Raw genomic sequence first — 14,948 nt, 5'->3', positions numbered from 1 at the left:
CCGCCCAAGACTTCCCTCCACGTTCAGTTGCTCCACCAAGACCATCCCATTCGTTACCGCGACCCAAGTTTATTTTTATCTATTTATTTATTCCTTTTTATTCCCATATCCCACTCACTGCTCCCACAAGCAACTCTAAGGCCTTCAAGATGTAACTTTGGGTTTCTATGTGTTCTTTCTTGCCCAGTGTTTTGTTTTGTGTACATGCTTTTTGACTGTACATATACAGTACTGACATAGATCTCAATTAATCGCTTCCATCTTCCTACCCGGCACTGTATGTTTCTCTAAGCCAATATCCCTAAGGCCTACTCAGGAGTCCCCGGTGCACCCACCGTAGCTCACCCGCCCCGTCTTCCCACCATCTCCAACAACCAACAGCCAGACCGCCTGCAGCCCTCGACCACCACAGAGGGTCCCAAGACTACTCTCATACATGCTCTCTGCTCATCTGTTCTACATTTAAGTAACAATGCACGTCAGCCTGGGACCTCAGGCCTCTGTCACTGCTCCCCATCAGCCACCTCCTCCACCCTGGTATTCCTAACAAAGGGAGAAAAATATCCAACATGAGCTTTTTTTTTTTTTTTTTTTGCTAATAGCCAAGTTTTATTCTAAGCAACTATAAATCATCAAAGGGGACATTCACATAGGACCCAGGAGCCCACTCCCATCTCCCCAAACAACACAGGGGCAGGCATTCAACACTCCTGAGAAACAAGCAATTTTGTGCGTTTTTTCCACCACCTCTGGAATAGTCAATCCCAGAACTAATTTGGAAAATGTGTGATCTACACAACCCCGAGAAACAACTGGTGTAATAAGAACAAACTCCAACACCCACGGGAACAAGTCAGACAACCGTAAGTAACAAACAGTCTTCTGCCCTGGGCGGTGGCAGGACCCAGCGAGGACTATGACGGAAGAGGAAGGTTCTGGTGAGAAACCTGGCCTCCCGAGCAGCAGCAGCAGCGCGCTCTCAGCTGCGTCCCCGGGCTCTTCCTTCTCAGCAGGGGCAGGTGAGGTCTCCCCACTTTCCTCCTCTCACTCCTCTAGATTCGGTGACCCACGTGAGCAAGGACCCCCACAAGGAGGAGCTCAGCCCTCTGCCCCCAATCTCTGAACTAATTGTAGATGGGCTAAAAGAGCCCCATAAGCAAATCCCTCGTAGAGGGCAGGGCCAGTCCCCATGTTAGGAACGACTTCTACAATGCTGGAAATTTAAAAAAACAAGTGTCAGACTGTGTATTTTTAAATCAACTAAAATCTAATTCCAAAAAAGTTTCCTCAGAACAGGGTGAGCAGTCATTTAAATTACTTCTTCTACGTGTTTTTAACAAAGACACTACAAAAGAGGAGAGAGAAGGGGGTATGTCCCACAACTCCACACACCTGCTCGCCCCACTGGCCGACCCAACCTCTGGGAAGACCTGAAATGCTGGCACACGACCTGGAACCAGCCACCAGTGCCCGCAGGGTCAGAGAGCCAACCGCAGCCCACAAACAGCAGCCCCGACGGGAAAACCAGAGTCTTGCAGGTGCCAGAGACAACAAGCTCCACAGCAGGGTAGAGACAGCAGGGAGAGGAGCGGCCCCGGACTCCTCCTCTTCCACAGTTTCCAGGACAGCCTCTGGGCTTGGCCTGGTGCTTGGCCAACGGAAGGCAAATCAAAGCGACTCTCCTCAGGAAGCAGTCAGTCCCTGACTGTGCACAGTGTCTCTTCTGGGGGAACCAATGCCAGCCCCTTCTGCCCGCCCCCCCACCTGGACGGACAAGGGGCTGGCACCCTTAAAGCAGGCCATTGGGCCTTCCGGGCTCCAGGGCCAGCCCGCCCCGCTCCCGCTGATGGATCTTCTGGTGCTGCAGAAGGTGCTGCTTCTGGACAAAGCTCTTCTCGCACTCGGAGCAGCTGTAGGGCCGTTCGCCCGTGTGGATGCGCTGGTGCCGCACCAAATCCGACGGATGGCTGAAGCTCTTGCCACAGTAACCACAGATGAGGGAACTCCGGCTTTTCCTCCAAGGGATGTGGCCAGGCAGGGCCACCAGGCTGTTGGGCGAGAACCTCTCCTGGACACGGCGGCCAGCACTGGGCCCCTCCTGCAGGTGGCAGCGCTGGTGGGTCACGAGGCTCACCCTGCAGCTGAAGCTCCTCAGGCACACGTCGCACTGGTGCAGCCTCGCCCTCTTGGACGGGGGCTTCAGCTGCGGCCTGGGTCTACGGCTCTCCTCGGGCTCTGAGGCTGCATAAGGCCCCCACCCCGAGTGGGTCTGCAGGTGCGTAGCGAGCTGCTGCTCATAATGGAAGCTGACGTCGCACTCGGAGCATTCATAGGGGCCAGAAGCGTCCCTTTTCAGCTTTAGGCCCGGCCCGCATTCCTGACCCAGCTGCACCTGCCTACTGGGCTTCGGCTTCGGGAGGCAGCTCAGAGTTCTGCCACCGCTAGGGTCTCTACTTCCCTCAATGGGATCCTCCAGAGTAGCGTCCCTGGGGCCCGAATCCAAGAGGACAGAACCACCCTGACCACCCCAGAGTTCAGTATGCTCTGGGCTCAGGAAAGCCTGCTCTTCGGCAATGCCCGAGAACTCTCCAGGAAGATCCGCAGAGCCTTCCTGAGCGCACTGGATCTCCGGCTTGATCATCACCCCTTCTGCTGCCAAGAGAAAGACGACCAACAAGAAAGATCACGTTCTAGCACTTTCGGTTTCTTCAGAGCTAAACAAACACCTGTGAGTTTCACAAGAGCTCTAATCAAAGCACCCCACGATAAGGGCATTAGGACAATTTGGAGAATGAGACTGGGTTCTAAGACCAGAAAAACTAAACCCATTTTTTTTAGGACAATGTTATAAATAACAGTTCTCTAAGCTTGTCCATAAATCTGTATTCAATTCCTGTAAAAACATGGCAAAATATACTATAACTATACTAATTTAACAGTTCAAAATTTAAAAAGTGAACAATTAAAATAAAAAACAAACCCAACCACCCTTAAACCTAAAGTTTAAATATTCACGCATCCAGCCCCAGTCTTCCTGCACGTCTCCCCCCTCCCCATACCTGGCTTATAAATGCTCTGCCTGCCTCTCACCCCAGGCTTCACTCCTACGATCTGACCAACCCTATCCTCAGGCTCCAGCAGGTTTTCACTTGAGCTACTGCTCTGCTCTGTACGGGAGCGCAGATGTGAAGCAGGATCCATCACAACACGTACGGACTCCCCAGTGGTAAGAAATGAAGACACAGAGATGTTAGGTGAACTCATGAAACTCAGAAAGAAATCTAAAATAAGTAATACCAGATAGGCTGCTGATAACCAGAGTTCAGTAGTTTGGCAGTGGGAAAGCTCACTATAGGCCGCAGGGAGTGCAGGGATGGAATATTCTGGATCCACTCACCTGGGTGGACATCACCAGGGCCTTCCTCCTCCAAGTCGCCCAGCATCCCTGCACCCAATTCCGCTTCTTCTTCTGGCTGGCCAAGGACCTCTGGTATGGAATAGGCACAGTGTGAGCCCAGCAGACGGTACAAGCTCACCGCGCACTGTGCAGGTGCCGATGAACAAGGTGACCAATGTCAGGGGTTGATAATACAAGTTCCAAAGATTAAAAGGCTACTGTTCTTCCCACTTCCCCGCCAGTGGCAGCTTGAGACGACTAGAAAATTCGAGCTGATTCGAGAAATCTATTCAGTCAGCTGCTGCCTCCAACGGTCCTTCCTTAGCCACTGCGTTTCCGGCACTCAGGCTCCCCAGCCCACTCCCCTTCCCCGACCACCCTGCCCTCACGTGCACCCGGTCTCAAGGGCTGCTTCTTTTCAGCGTATTTAATTTCGTCCATGCTGACACGCTGCAAGGTGAGGTGGGCACCATTATCCCCAGCTGGGACAGACAAGGAAACCGCCACGAGCAGAGCACAGAACTCGGCCCAGGGTACACACTCCACTCCACCCCTTCTGCTTTCTCCCTCTCTGCTGCAGTCACACTGGCCTTTTTGACACTCCTCCATGGAGCTCAGTTTTAAAAGATTTTGTTGGAGGTGCCCGGGTGGCTCAGTCGGCTGAGTGTCCACTCTTGGTTTTGGCTCAGATCATGGTCTCAGGATTGTGGGGTCGAGCCCCACGTCAGGCTCTGCGCAGTCTGCTTATCCCTCTCTCTGTTCTTCCCCATGCTCGCTCTCTCTCCAATAAATAAATAAAATCTTAAAAAAAGAAAAAAACTCTACCAAAATCTACTTACTAATAACTAATATTTTATAAAGATGTATATCTATTTTTAAAAGATTTTATTTATTTGAGAGAAAGAGAGAATGAAAGAGAGAGCATGAGAGGGGAGAGGGCAGAGGGAGAAGCAGACTCCCCACCGAGCAGGGAGCCTGATAATGGGTCTTGATCCAGGGACTCCAGGATCATGACCTGAGCCAAAGGCAGTTGCTTAACCAACCCAGCCACCCAGCACCCCAAAGATGTTTATCTATTAACCAGCACTTCTAATTAACACACACACAAAAATAAAGTAAAAAACAAAAACTGAGCTCACAGGGACTGAATGTAATTCCACCCAAGGCCAAGAAAAATTTTTTGGTTAACCTGTACTGCCTGCCTCATCTCAGGTAACGAAAGGATTTCTTGCCAAACAGTTTTAAGTATTAAAAACCGGATGAGGAACCCTGCTCACATAACACTACAATACACATTACACTATAATGATGACATCTTTTAATAAATCTTATAATGAACTATGTGACCATAGAGAAGAAATACAAAATGCACAACACTAAGACCTTTCCAAGTCTTCATGAACCGAGGACCTAAAGACTCCCATTTCTTTTTTCTTATTTTTCAAATTTTTATTTAAATTCTAGTTAGGGGGTACCTGGGTGGCTCAGTGGATTAAAGCCTCTGCCTTCAGCTCAGGTCACGATCCCAGGGTCCTGGGATCGAGCCCCACATTGGGCTCTCTGCTCAGCAGAGAACCTGCTTCCCCCTCTCTCTCTGCCTGCCTCTCTGCCTACTTGTGATCTCTGTCAAATAAATAAATAAAATCTTTAAAAAACAAAACAAAACTTTAAATTCTAGTTAGTTAATGTATACTGTAATATTGTTTTCAGGAATAGAATTTAGTGATTTATCACTTGCATATGACACCCAGGGCTCATCACAAGTGCCCTCCTTAATGCCCATCACCACCTACCTATCCCCCTACCCATCTCCCTCCAGACCAAGAGAGGAGCCAAAGCCAACTAGTCAAGGGTGTAGTCTGAGTCACACGCTACTGGCCAGGGATGTGCAGACGTCTGCAAGAGAATTCTCGGGACGAACGTGCTACTTACTCAGAGAGACCAGAGTCTCGTAGTTGCTCTTCATCACGTTTCTGTAGAGCTCCTTCTGCCAGTCCTCCAGATTTTCCCACTCCTGCTCTGAGAAACAGACTCCATCATTTTCAAGTGACCTGGACACCTGAAATTACAAATATCGTAGCATGAGTGCCTCCTGTCATAGCCACAAAAGCAAAGCCAGCAACTTGAATCTTAAATAATAAAGGGTAGGGCTCCCCATTCGGGCTTTTAAAAAAAGATTTTATTTACTTATCTGACACAGAGAGAGACACAGTGAGAGAGGGTACACAAGCTGGGAGCCCAAATGTGGGTCTCAATCCCAGGACCCTGGGATCATGACCTGAGCCGAAGGCAGACGCTTAAAGACGCTTAACGACTGAGCCACCCAGGCGCCCTAGGCTAACTCTTAATTCCCAAGGGATCTACCTTGGGACCCTCTCCATTGCTGCCCGGGGGCAGCCTCAGGACCCAGAAGTTGCTGCTCCTCAGCAGGTTCTCCATGTTCTCCAGCCGCCTCTGCAGCAGCCCGTACTCCTGCAGCAGGGTCCCCAGCACGGCCCACTTGCCCTCCAGCTGGTTCCCGAACTCCACGGCCGTCTTCTCGCAGTCCGCCAGCTTCTTCTCGGCCGTCCCTGTCCGCCCCTCTAGGCTCTGTAGCCGGGCGGCCTGGGACTCCATCTTCTTCTCCACGGCCTGAATGGCGGCCACCACAGTCCAGAGAGAGAGCTCTGTGGTCTGCAAGTAAGAGCTTTTCTCTGTCGCTTGTGGGGGAGGTGTGGAAGAGGTCAAAGGTGTGGAGCGGCGTTTCCTCCTGTGCTGAATGAAGAATCAGACACAGGGCCAGTCAGTGTCACTTCCAAACATCAAGTAAAGAAAACAATGGGTCCAGTGGGTCCAAGAGTATTACAGCTACTTAGTTTCTACCTTTTTTTTTTTTAAAGACTTTGACAGAGAGAGAGACAGCAAGAGCAGGAATACAAGCAAGGTGAGCAGGAGAGAAGAGAAGCAGGCTTCCCGCCGAGCAGAGAGCCCGACCTGGGGCTCAATCCCAGGACCCTGGGATCATGACCTGAGCCAAAGGTAGACGCTCAATGACTGAGCCACTCAGGCGCCCCAAAAGTATGCTCTTTTACACTCTTTTACTATAGATTACACATACATGTACATTTTAACACTGAAAAGTACAAAGAAAAGTTATGTAAAATACAACCATTCAGAAATAACCTGTTAGAATTTTGAACTTTTTTTTTAAATCATTTAACTGGTTTTCCAAAGTTGAAATAATACTGTACATGTCTTATTACCCGCCCTTCACACCTGGCACAGTCTCTAAGACGACCAAGACACAATTACTCAGCAAGACCAATAAAGCTCAACTCATTTACCTTTGCACCCAAGCAGCTAGTACAGTGAATAACACCAACTAAATTTTTTTTTTTAGATTTTATTTTTTTGTCCGAGAGAGCGAGCGAGACAGCAAGCCATAAGCAGGGGGTGAGACAGGCAGAGGGAGAAGCAGGTTCCCCACTGAGCAAGGAGTCCAACGTGGGGCTGGATCCCAGGACCCCAGAATCATGACCTGAGCCGAAGCCAGATGTCTAACTGACTGAGCCACTCGGGCATCCCCAACTACATCCTTCGTAAATATTTACGGACATGATTTGACGAAGCCCGCTGACATTTCCTTACACGGCTCATTTTTTATGATCCAGCCCTGAGGAGGGAAATCACTACCGCTGAAGCTCAACATTACTAAAGCCACCATGGGGGGGGGGGGTGTCTCCTCAGTTTCCTCTGACCCTGAAGTACCACTGCATGTTCACTTCAGTCCTAGCCCCCAAAGCTTCATGATTTTATACGGCATACACTTTCTTCAAAGCCGCTTCTCTATCCACAAGAATAGACACTAAGTTGGGTGATGGACATTGGGGATGGCATGGGCTATGGTGAGTGCCATGAAGTGTGTAAGCCTGACGATTCACGTACCTGTACCCCTGGGGCAAATAATACATCATATATTAATTAAAAAAAAATAATAAGACACTAAGAGGAACCAGTTCTGAAAGAAGTGCTGGGGCCGGGACTTAGTGTCTAGAGAAACGGGACAAAACGAACCCAAGTGGCATGTAAATGAACACGTAAGCTTGGCCATGACCTATTCCAGTGACTCAACTCAGTTCATTACCGAACACGTGGGTTTAAAGCTTAACTGTCCCCCCTAAGAAGGATTTAAATATAAGTCTCATGTAAAAGATCATCCCTGTCCCGCTCTCACTGCTTGTGCTCCCTGGGTCTCTCTCTGTCAGTAACTACAAACAAAACAAGACAGAACATCAGACTGCTGGACAGACTCCTTTTATCCCATGTTCTGCTTTTCACTTCCAGTCACTCATCTCTAGCTCTTCGGAGCTGCCTCCTGCCTTTCTGCGGCTCAGCATTTTGTTGCTTGCTTCGCACAGGAAGGTGGGTCAGGATCTGAGCACTGAGCAAAACGCAGAAAAGAGGTGTGAAATCAAGCTGCTTCTTCTGTTTTGAACTACCTATTGAGATGGAAACAATTCAAATGTCCACTGACTGGTGATTCAATAAACAAACCACAGTCCATCCGTATGTTATAGGTTGAATTTTCTTTTCCCAAAAAGATATGTTGAAGTCCCAACGCCTAGGACCTCAGAATGTGATCTTATCTGGAGAAGAATCTTTACAGAGGTAATCAAGCTCAATGAGGTCATCAGATGGGCTCTAATCAAACACGATTTGGTGTCCTTATAAAATAGGGGAGAGGAGCACCTGGTGCTTGCGCAGCTCGGTCAGTTAATCTGCTGCCTTCAGCTCAGGTCATGATCCCAGGGTCCCGCTGTCCCAGGGTCCTGCTCAGCGGGGTCCTGCTTCTCCCTCTCCCTCTGCCTGCTGCCTCCCGTACTTGTGCACTCTCTCGTCAAATGAATAAATAAAATCTCTTAAAAAATAAAATAAAATAGGGGAGAGATCTGGACAGAGACAGATGTGTACTTAGTGCAGACTATATGAAGACATACGGGGAAAAGACAGCTACGTGACAACGGAGGCAGAGGTCGGAGTTCTGCTGCCACAAGCCAAGAAAATGCGTGGGGCCATCAGGAGCTATGAGAGAAGCTTGAAAGAGATTCTCCGTTGTGGCCCTCAGAAGGCCATCACGTCTGTGGACACGCTGATTTCAGACTTCCAGCCTCTAGAACTGTAGGACAGTACACTTCTCGTGTGTGAGCCCCTCAACGTGCAGTACTCTATTATAGCAGCCTTAAGGGTATTAATACGCCATACAATAAAATACTGTTATATTATTAACATAGTAATAATTAATGTGTTAAGCATGTTACATTGGCAATAAAAAGGGAACAAATTACTGATACACCTAACAATATCGATCCCCAAATTATGCTGCCGAAGAAGCCAGACATAAAATGCCGTCTACTCTATTCCATTTGCATAACACTCAGGAAAGGCAAAACTCTAGGGACAGAAAACAGATTAGTGGGGGCACCTGGGTAGCTCAGATGGTTAAGAGTCTGCCTTCAGCTAAAGTCATGACCCCAAGGTCCTGGAATCGAGCCCCATGTCTGGCTCCCTGCCCCGCTAGGAGTCTGCCTCTACCTCTCCCTGTTTGTGTGCTCCCTTTCTCTCTCAAATATATAAATAAAATCTTAAAAAACAAAAAACCAAACCAGATCAGTGTTTGCCAGGAGCTGGGGGTGGGGGAAGATTGAATGCAAAGGAAAGCTTTCTGGGATGATGGAAATATTCTGTGTTTTGGTAGTCTGATCATGGCACACATTTATCAAAACTAGCTCAACCGTGTGAATGAGTGAATGTTGCTGTAGGTGAATTATCTCAGTAAGCACGGCTTAGTATCAAGATAGAAAAAAACGTTAGCTGCCAGGAAAGATGCCATAAACAGTGTAAAAAAAACAAATGGGGGGGCACCTGGGTGGCTCAGTGGGTTAAAGCCTCTGCCTTCGGCTCAGGTCATGATCCCAGGGTCCTGGGATCGAGCCCCGCATCGGACTCTCTGCTCAGCGGGGAGACTGCTTCCTCCTCTCTCTCTGCCTGCCTCTCTGCCTACTTGTGATTTCTGTCAAATAAATTTAAAAAAAAACAAAAACAAAACAAAACAAATGGGGAGAGGATATTTATAAACAAAGTATAAAATGGAAAGAAAAAAAATAACCCCAAATAAACCTGCAAACTAAGTAATTATGAGAACAGAAATGCAGGCCGTCCAAGAAGCAGTTGGGAGCACAAATACAACCAAGGAAAACCGCTTTTCACCCACCAAGCTGCCCCACTTGAAAGAGGGATAAGGGGGACGCCTGGGTGGCTCAGTTGGTTAAGCAGCTGCCTTCGGCTCAGGTCATGATCCCGGCGTCCTGGGATCGAGTCCCACATCGGGCTCCTTGCTCATCAGGGAGCCTGCTTCTCCCTCTGCCTCTGCCTGCCATTCTGTCTGCCTGTGCTCGCTCTCTCTCCCTCTCTCTCTCTGACAAATAAATAAATAAAATCTTTAAAAAAAAAAAAAAAAGAAAGAGGGATAAGGAACTACAGAGATGAGTAGGATATAAAACTGGCATTTTTTTTTTTTAAGATTTTATTTATTTGACAGACAGAGATCACAAGGAGGCAGAGAGGCAGGCAGAGGTTTTAGCCCACTGAGCCACCCAGGTGCCCCCAAACTGGCACTTTTATTAACTTTCCTGGAAGGAATGAAAAATACTACAAACTTTATGGAAGGCAATCTCATAAAAGTCACTAAAAACCTTTTCACCTAGCAATCTCACTTCCAGGAATCTATTTTATAAAACAAAAGGCATTATTTACTGACATCCAAAATAAAAAATTAAGACGATTACTGGTAATATTCTTTGGAAAAGTCAAAGCTTGGAAATAATCTCCAGGTTTATTCATAAAGGAATGGTTAAATAAATTATGGCACAACCAAAAATGACACTATACTACCTTTAAAAATAATGACCTGTATTATGGTTTGGAAGAGTTTTCATCATACCATGCTAGTTAAAAATTCAACTTTTAGGGAAATCTATTTACTATGATTCCACTTTCTGAAAGAAGAGAAAATACATGAGCTTTTGTGTGTTTCAGCCCACAGAAAGGTCTGTGAATAGATTCGTGAAACTGAACTGGTAACAGGACTTACCTCAGGGAAATGAGAGGGAGAGATTTTCATCATTCCTTGTAAACTATTACTTGTTTGACTTCCTCAATAAACATGTATTTTTAAAATAATTTTCTTTTTACATAAATTCCACATGTAAGAGTATCCCTGATTGCAGTGAGAAATACAAAAAGTACACTTACATCCCCCACACTTCTGGAGTTTCTGGGGCAGTTCTGTTGGATCTCCTATCATACTATCAGATCAAGTCTAATACAATGGGCCTGCCACTACGGTCTGAAACCACCAGTAAGTATAAGACATGGTCCCTGTTGCTAAGACACCTTCAATCTGCTGGAGTAAAATACAAAATAAATAACATTCTAAAGTGGCATCTAAGGTGAACTAGACAATATTTAAGGTCACTTCCAACTCGGAGATACTATGACTTTTTAATACTGAATAGTAAAAAACAACTTCTATAATATGTAAGATACGGAAGGGAATGGTGACAAATCTCCATGAGCTACCACTCCGTTATCAAATATTGCTTCTGAAGTCCTCTGTATGACTCCCTATGTAACTACGATCCTGAATTTGGTTTTTCACTAGAAATTGTCTTTTTCATATTCTCACCAAATGCTTTTTTCCCAAAACATGTTTAGTTTTGCCGATCTTAGGACCTTACATAAATGGCATCCTTATTCCACAACACCTGAGAATATCCTACTGTTGCAGATGGCTATAATTAATTTTCACTTCTGCGTAACATTCCGCTGTGACAATACCACAACTTCCTTTTCAGTCCATTATTTATTTGCCCCCATCTTTGTCATTACAAGTAGTGCTACAACGAACAGGACTGTGCACGGCTGCTAGTACATATGGGCAAGTTTCCTGAGGGTACAGTCCTAGGAAGGAATTGTTGGTTAATAGGGTATATATACAACTTGAACTTCAGTAAATAATGCCAAATATTTTCTAAAGTGGTTGTACAAATTTCATTCCTGTCAGAAGTATTAAGTATTCTGGATGTTCCCCAACTATGTCAACACTTGCAACTGTCAGACTAAAATTTTGTCCCTCCAAGGAAGCCTGAAATGTAATCATGATTTCCATCTACTTGTTCTTTGATTACTAACAAGGATAAGGATCTTCTAAATATTTATTGGCCATTCAAATACCTTTCAGTGAACTACCTGCTCAAGTCTTTTATCTGTTCATCTTTTGAGGTCCCTTTCTTCCTTTCTATCTCAGAATTTCTCTGGTAATTCTGGATACTATTCTTTATCCACACTGTATGTGTTGCAAACACCTCCTCCTTATTTGTGCCTCATTTTAAAAATTCACTTCATTGGGGCGCCTAGGCAGCTCGGTCGGCTCAGGTGAGGGTCCCAGGGTCCTGGGATTGAGCCCTGCATGGGGCTCCTTGCTCAGTGGAGCCCTCTCCCCACCGCTCCCCCTGCTCGTGTGCACCGGCATTTGCTCGCTCACTGGCTGGCTATCTCTGTCAAATGAATAAATTTTTAAAAATCTTTAAAAAATTAAAAAAAAAACCAAAAATTCACTTTATTTTTTAATAAAAAAATTAATGTAGTTGAGTTTGATCAATTCCTTTATGGTTTGAACTTCTGTGTCAGGTGAGAAAAATATCGATAATCCAGAATATTGTCTTCTAAACACTCCATAGTTTTGCTTTCACATTTGAGTAACTCAACTAGAACTGATGTTTCTGTGTGGTGCAGGGCTCAATTTTCACATGGGAAATCAACAGATCTAATATATGATGAAAAATCCATCAATTTACCTGAAGATTTGTAATGCGATCTCTGTCATGAAACAAGCTTTCATACATAGCAAATCTGTCTCTGGCATTTCTAGTCTTGTTCTATGGGGTATTTTTTGTATTGCCTTACCAATATTAAAGTTTTAACAACCAAAGGTTTTTTAAAAATCATTATTGAGGGGCGCCTGGGTGGCTCAGTCGTTAAGCGTCTGCCTTTGGCTCAAGTCATGATCCCAGGGTCCTAGGATCAAGCCCTGCATCGGGCTCCCTGCTCAGTGGGGATCCTGCTTCTCCCTCTCCCACTCCCCATGCTTGTGTTCCCTCTCTCACTGTGTCTTCTATCAAATAAATAAATAAAATCTTAAAAAAAAAAAAAGGTATATCCTTAAAGTAGTAATTACTGATATTTGGTAAGACAAGTCCCACCTCCCTGTTTGATAGTATTATCTTAACTATAGTGGATGCTGGTATTCTTTACACACTTGAAAGTTCTCAAAGGGGCACCTGGGTGGCTCTGCCTTTGGCTCAGGTCATGATTCCAGGGTCGTGAGATCAAGCCCTGTTCAGGCTCCCTGCTCAGAGCAGAGCCTGCTTTTTCCTCTCCCTCTCCCCCTCTCACTAGCTCAACACATACGTGTGTGCAGTCTCTCTCAAATAAATATCTTTTAAAGTCTCATAAAAGTATCTTTAGAGACTCTGTCTACATCAAATCCATAGATAAATGTATCCATACACAGTTTGCCACTCCTCTTTTAAGGTATTTTTAGTATCTTTCAATATTTTAACATATTCCACTGATTACCACACAACAAATAATCCCAGTGTTTAATGGCTTAAGACAACATCTACTTTGCTCATGAATCTGCAATTCAAGAAGGGTTTGTGAGGAACAGTTTGTCTCTGCTCCACTCCATGTCAAGTGGAACAAATCACAGGCAGGCAGGCTCTGGAAAACACCTGAAAAATCCTAAACCACATGGAGAAAGCATATGGAGATATTCTGTTCAACAGCCCAACCTAAGGTCCCAGACAACAGTCAGCTGCCAGAACACACTTTCATTTCTAAAAGGGTTTTTGTTTTTTTTTTTTTTTTTTTTTAGATTTTATTTATTTGACAGAGAGATCACAAGTAGACAGAGAAAGCGGGGAAGCAGGCTCCTTGCTAAGCAGGGACCTCAATCCCAGGACCCTAAGACCATGACCTGAGCTGAAGGCAGAGGCTTAACCCACTGAGCCATCCAGGTGCCCCTAAAAGGGCTCTTTTGCTCTCTTCACTTTTTATTCATTAATCTCTCTATACAGGCATACCTCAGAGATATTGCAAATTTGGTTCCAGAACACCACAATAAAGCAAGTATCATAATAAAGCATGTAAAGTTAATTTTTTTGTTTCCCAGTGCATATAAATTTATACTACATTGTAGTTTATTAAGTGAACAATAGCATTATATCTAAAAAAATGTACATACCATAATTTAAAAATATTTTATTGCAAAAAAGAAAAAAAAGGCTAACCATCATCTAAGTTTTTAGCAAGCATAATTACGGGTCACAGAACATCGTAATAAATATAATAAGGAAAAGGTTTAAAATACTGTGAGAATTATCAAATTGTGACAGAGACACAAAATGAGCAGACGCTGTTGGAAAAATGGGAGCTGAGACTTGACACAGGGTTGCTACAAACTTTCAATTTGTAAAAAAGAAAGAAAGAAAGAAAGAAAGAAAGAAAGCACAGTATCTGCAAAGTATAATAAAGCAAAGCTCAATCAACGTGAGGTACGCCTATACACTGATATTATGTATTGACAGATATATGGACAAAAAAATCTTACCTGTGTCGTCCAAAAGCCACTAGAAACACACGGCTATTTAAACCCATATTAATTAAAACTGAATTAAAAATTCAGTTCCTCAGCCACGCTACTTACATTTCAAGTGCTTAATAGCCATAGATTTCTAGTGACTATATTGAACAGTAAAAAGCAGAATATTTCCATAATCTCTGAAAGTTCTACTGGATACAGCACACCTTAATTTTTTTTCTGCCTAAAAGAAACTAAGGTTTTGTTACAGTCTTCTACCATGCCAGTTTTCCTTGTAGTTCTGTTAATCTGCTTTATATATTTTGAGACTATATAATTACATGCAAAATACTAGAATGTCTTATCAAGCTGATAAAATGAGTCTCACCATTACAAAAGTAGTAGTAGCCTCGATCTCTAGCAGTATTAATACAGATGAACTAATTTTTTTGGTTCGTCTGGTATGTTTTCATATTCTTTTATGTTCAACCATTTCTGTAGCTTTGTCTTTTAGTTGTACCTCTTACAAACCATATAGTGACAACTCTGCCTTTTAACTGAACATTTAGTCCATTTACATTTATTGTAATTGTTGATCTATTTTTATTGATTTTTGCCCTTTTTTGGCCTTGTCTTTCTTGCCTTCTTTTAGGTGATTTTTTCCTTACTCTATTTCCCCTTCTAACTTTTAAATTTTACAGCCATTTCTAATGTTTTAGCAAGTATCCTAGATATTACAGGAAGCATACTTCTAACAACCTTGAAACAAAAGAATTCTGATCTCCTCTTCCTAACTTTTACACCAATGCTGCCATGTATTTTAATTTGCCTGTTTTTAACCTCGCAAGAGATTATTCCCGTTATAGTCAATCA

The 14,948-nt window shown here is 44.6% G+C and overlaps 1 protein-coding gene across 2 annotated transcripts in view; it reads right to left on the bottom strand.

Annotated features, from left to right (window-relative positions):
* Nucleotides 1-593: 593 nt before the first annotated feature.
* Nucleotides 594-14,948, bottom strand: part of LOC111154346 (zinc finger protein 212) — a 15,516-nt gene continuing 1,161 nt past the window's right edge. Inside the window, exons 2-5 of one of the 2 annotated variants that reach the window (XM_022513899.1) lie at nt 5,762-6,151; nt 5,330-5,456; nt 3,398-3,487; nt 594-2,652 (exon numbers count right to left, since the gene is read on the bottom strand). In XM_022513899.1, the coding sequence (XP_022369607.1) occupies nt 1,790-2,652; nt 3,398-3,487; nt 5,330-5,456; nt 5,762-6,151 (1,470 nt within the window). In that variant the 3' untranslated portion in view covers nt 594-1,789. The remainder of the gene's footprint in view (nt 2,653-3,397; nt 3,488-5,329; nt 5,457-5,761; nt 6,152-14,948) is intronic. The other variant, XM_022513901.1, reaches the window with a different exon arrangement.

This window comes from Enhydra lutris, unplaced genomic scaffold (assembly GCF_002288905.1).
Source record: "Enhydra lutris kenyoni isolate GAN:26980312 unplaced genomic scaffold, ASM228890v2 scaffoldscaffold37, whole genome shotgun sequence".
Classification (NCBI taxonomy): Eukaryota; Metazoa; Chordata; class Mammalia; order Carnivora; family Mustelidae; genus Enhydra; species Enhydra lutris.
The sequence above is the reverse complement of the archived record's forward strand: the minus strand, read 5'-3'. Positions and strand labels throughout refer to the sequence as shown.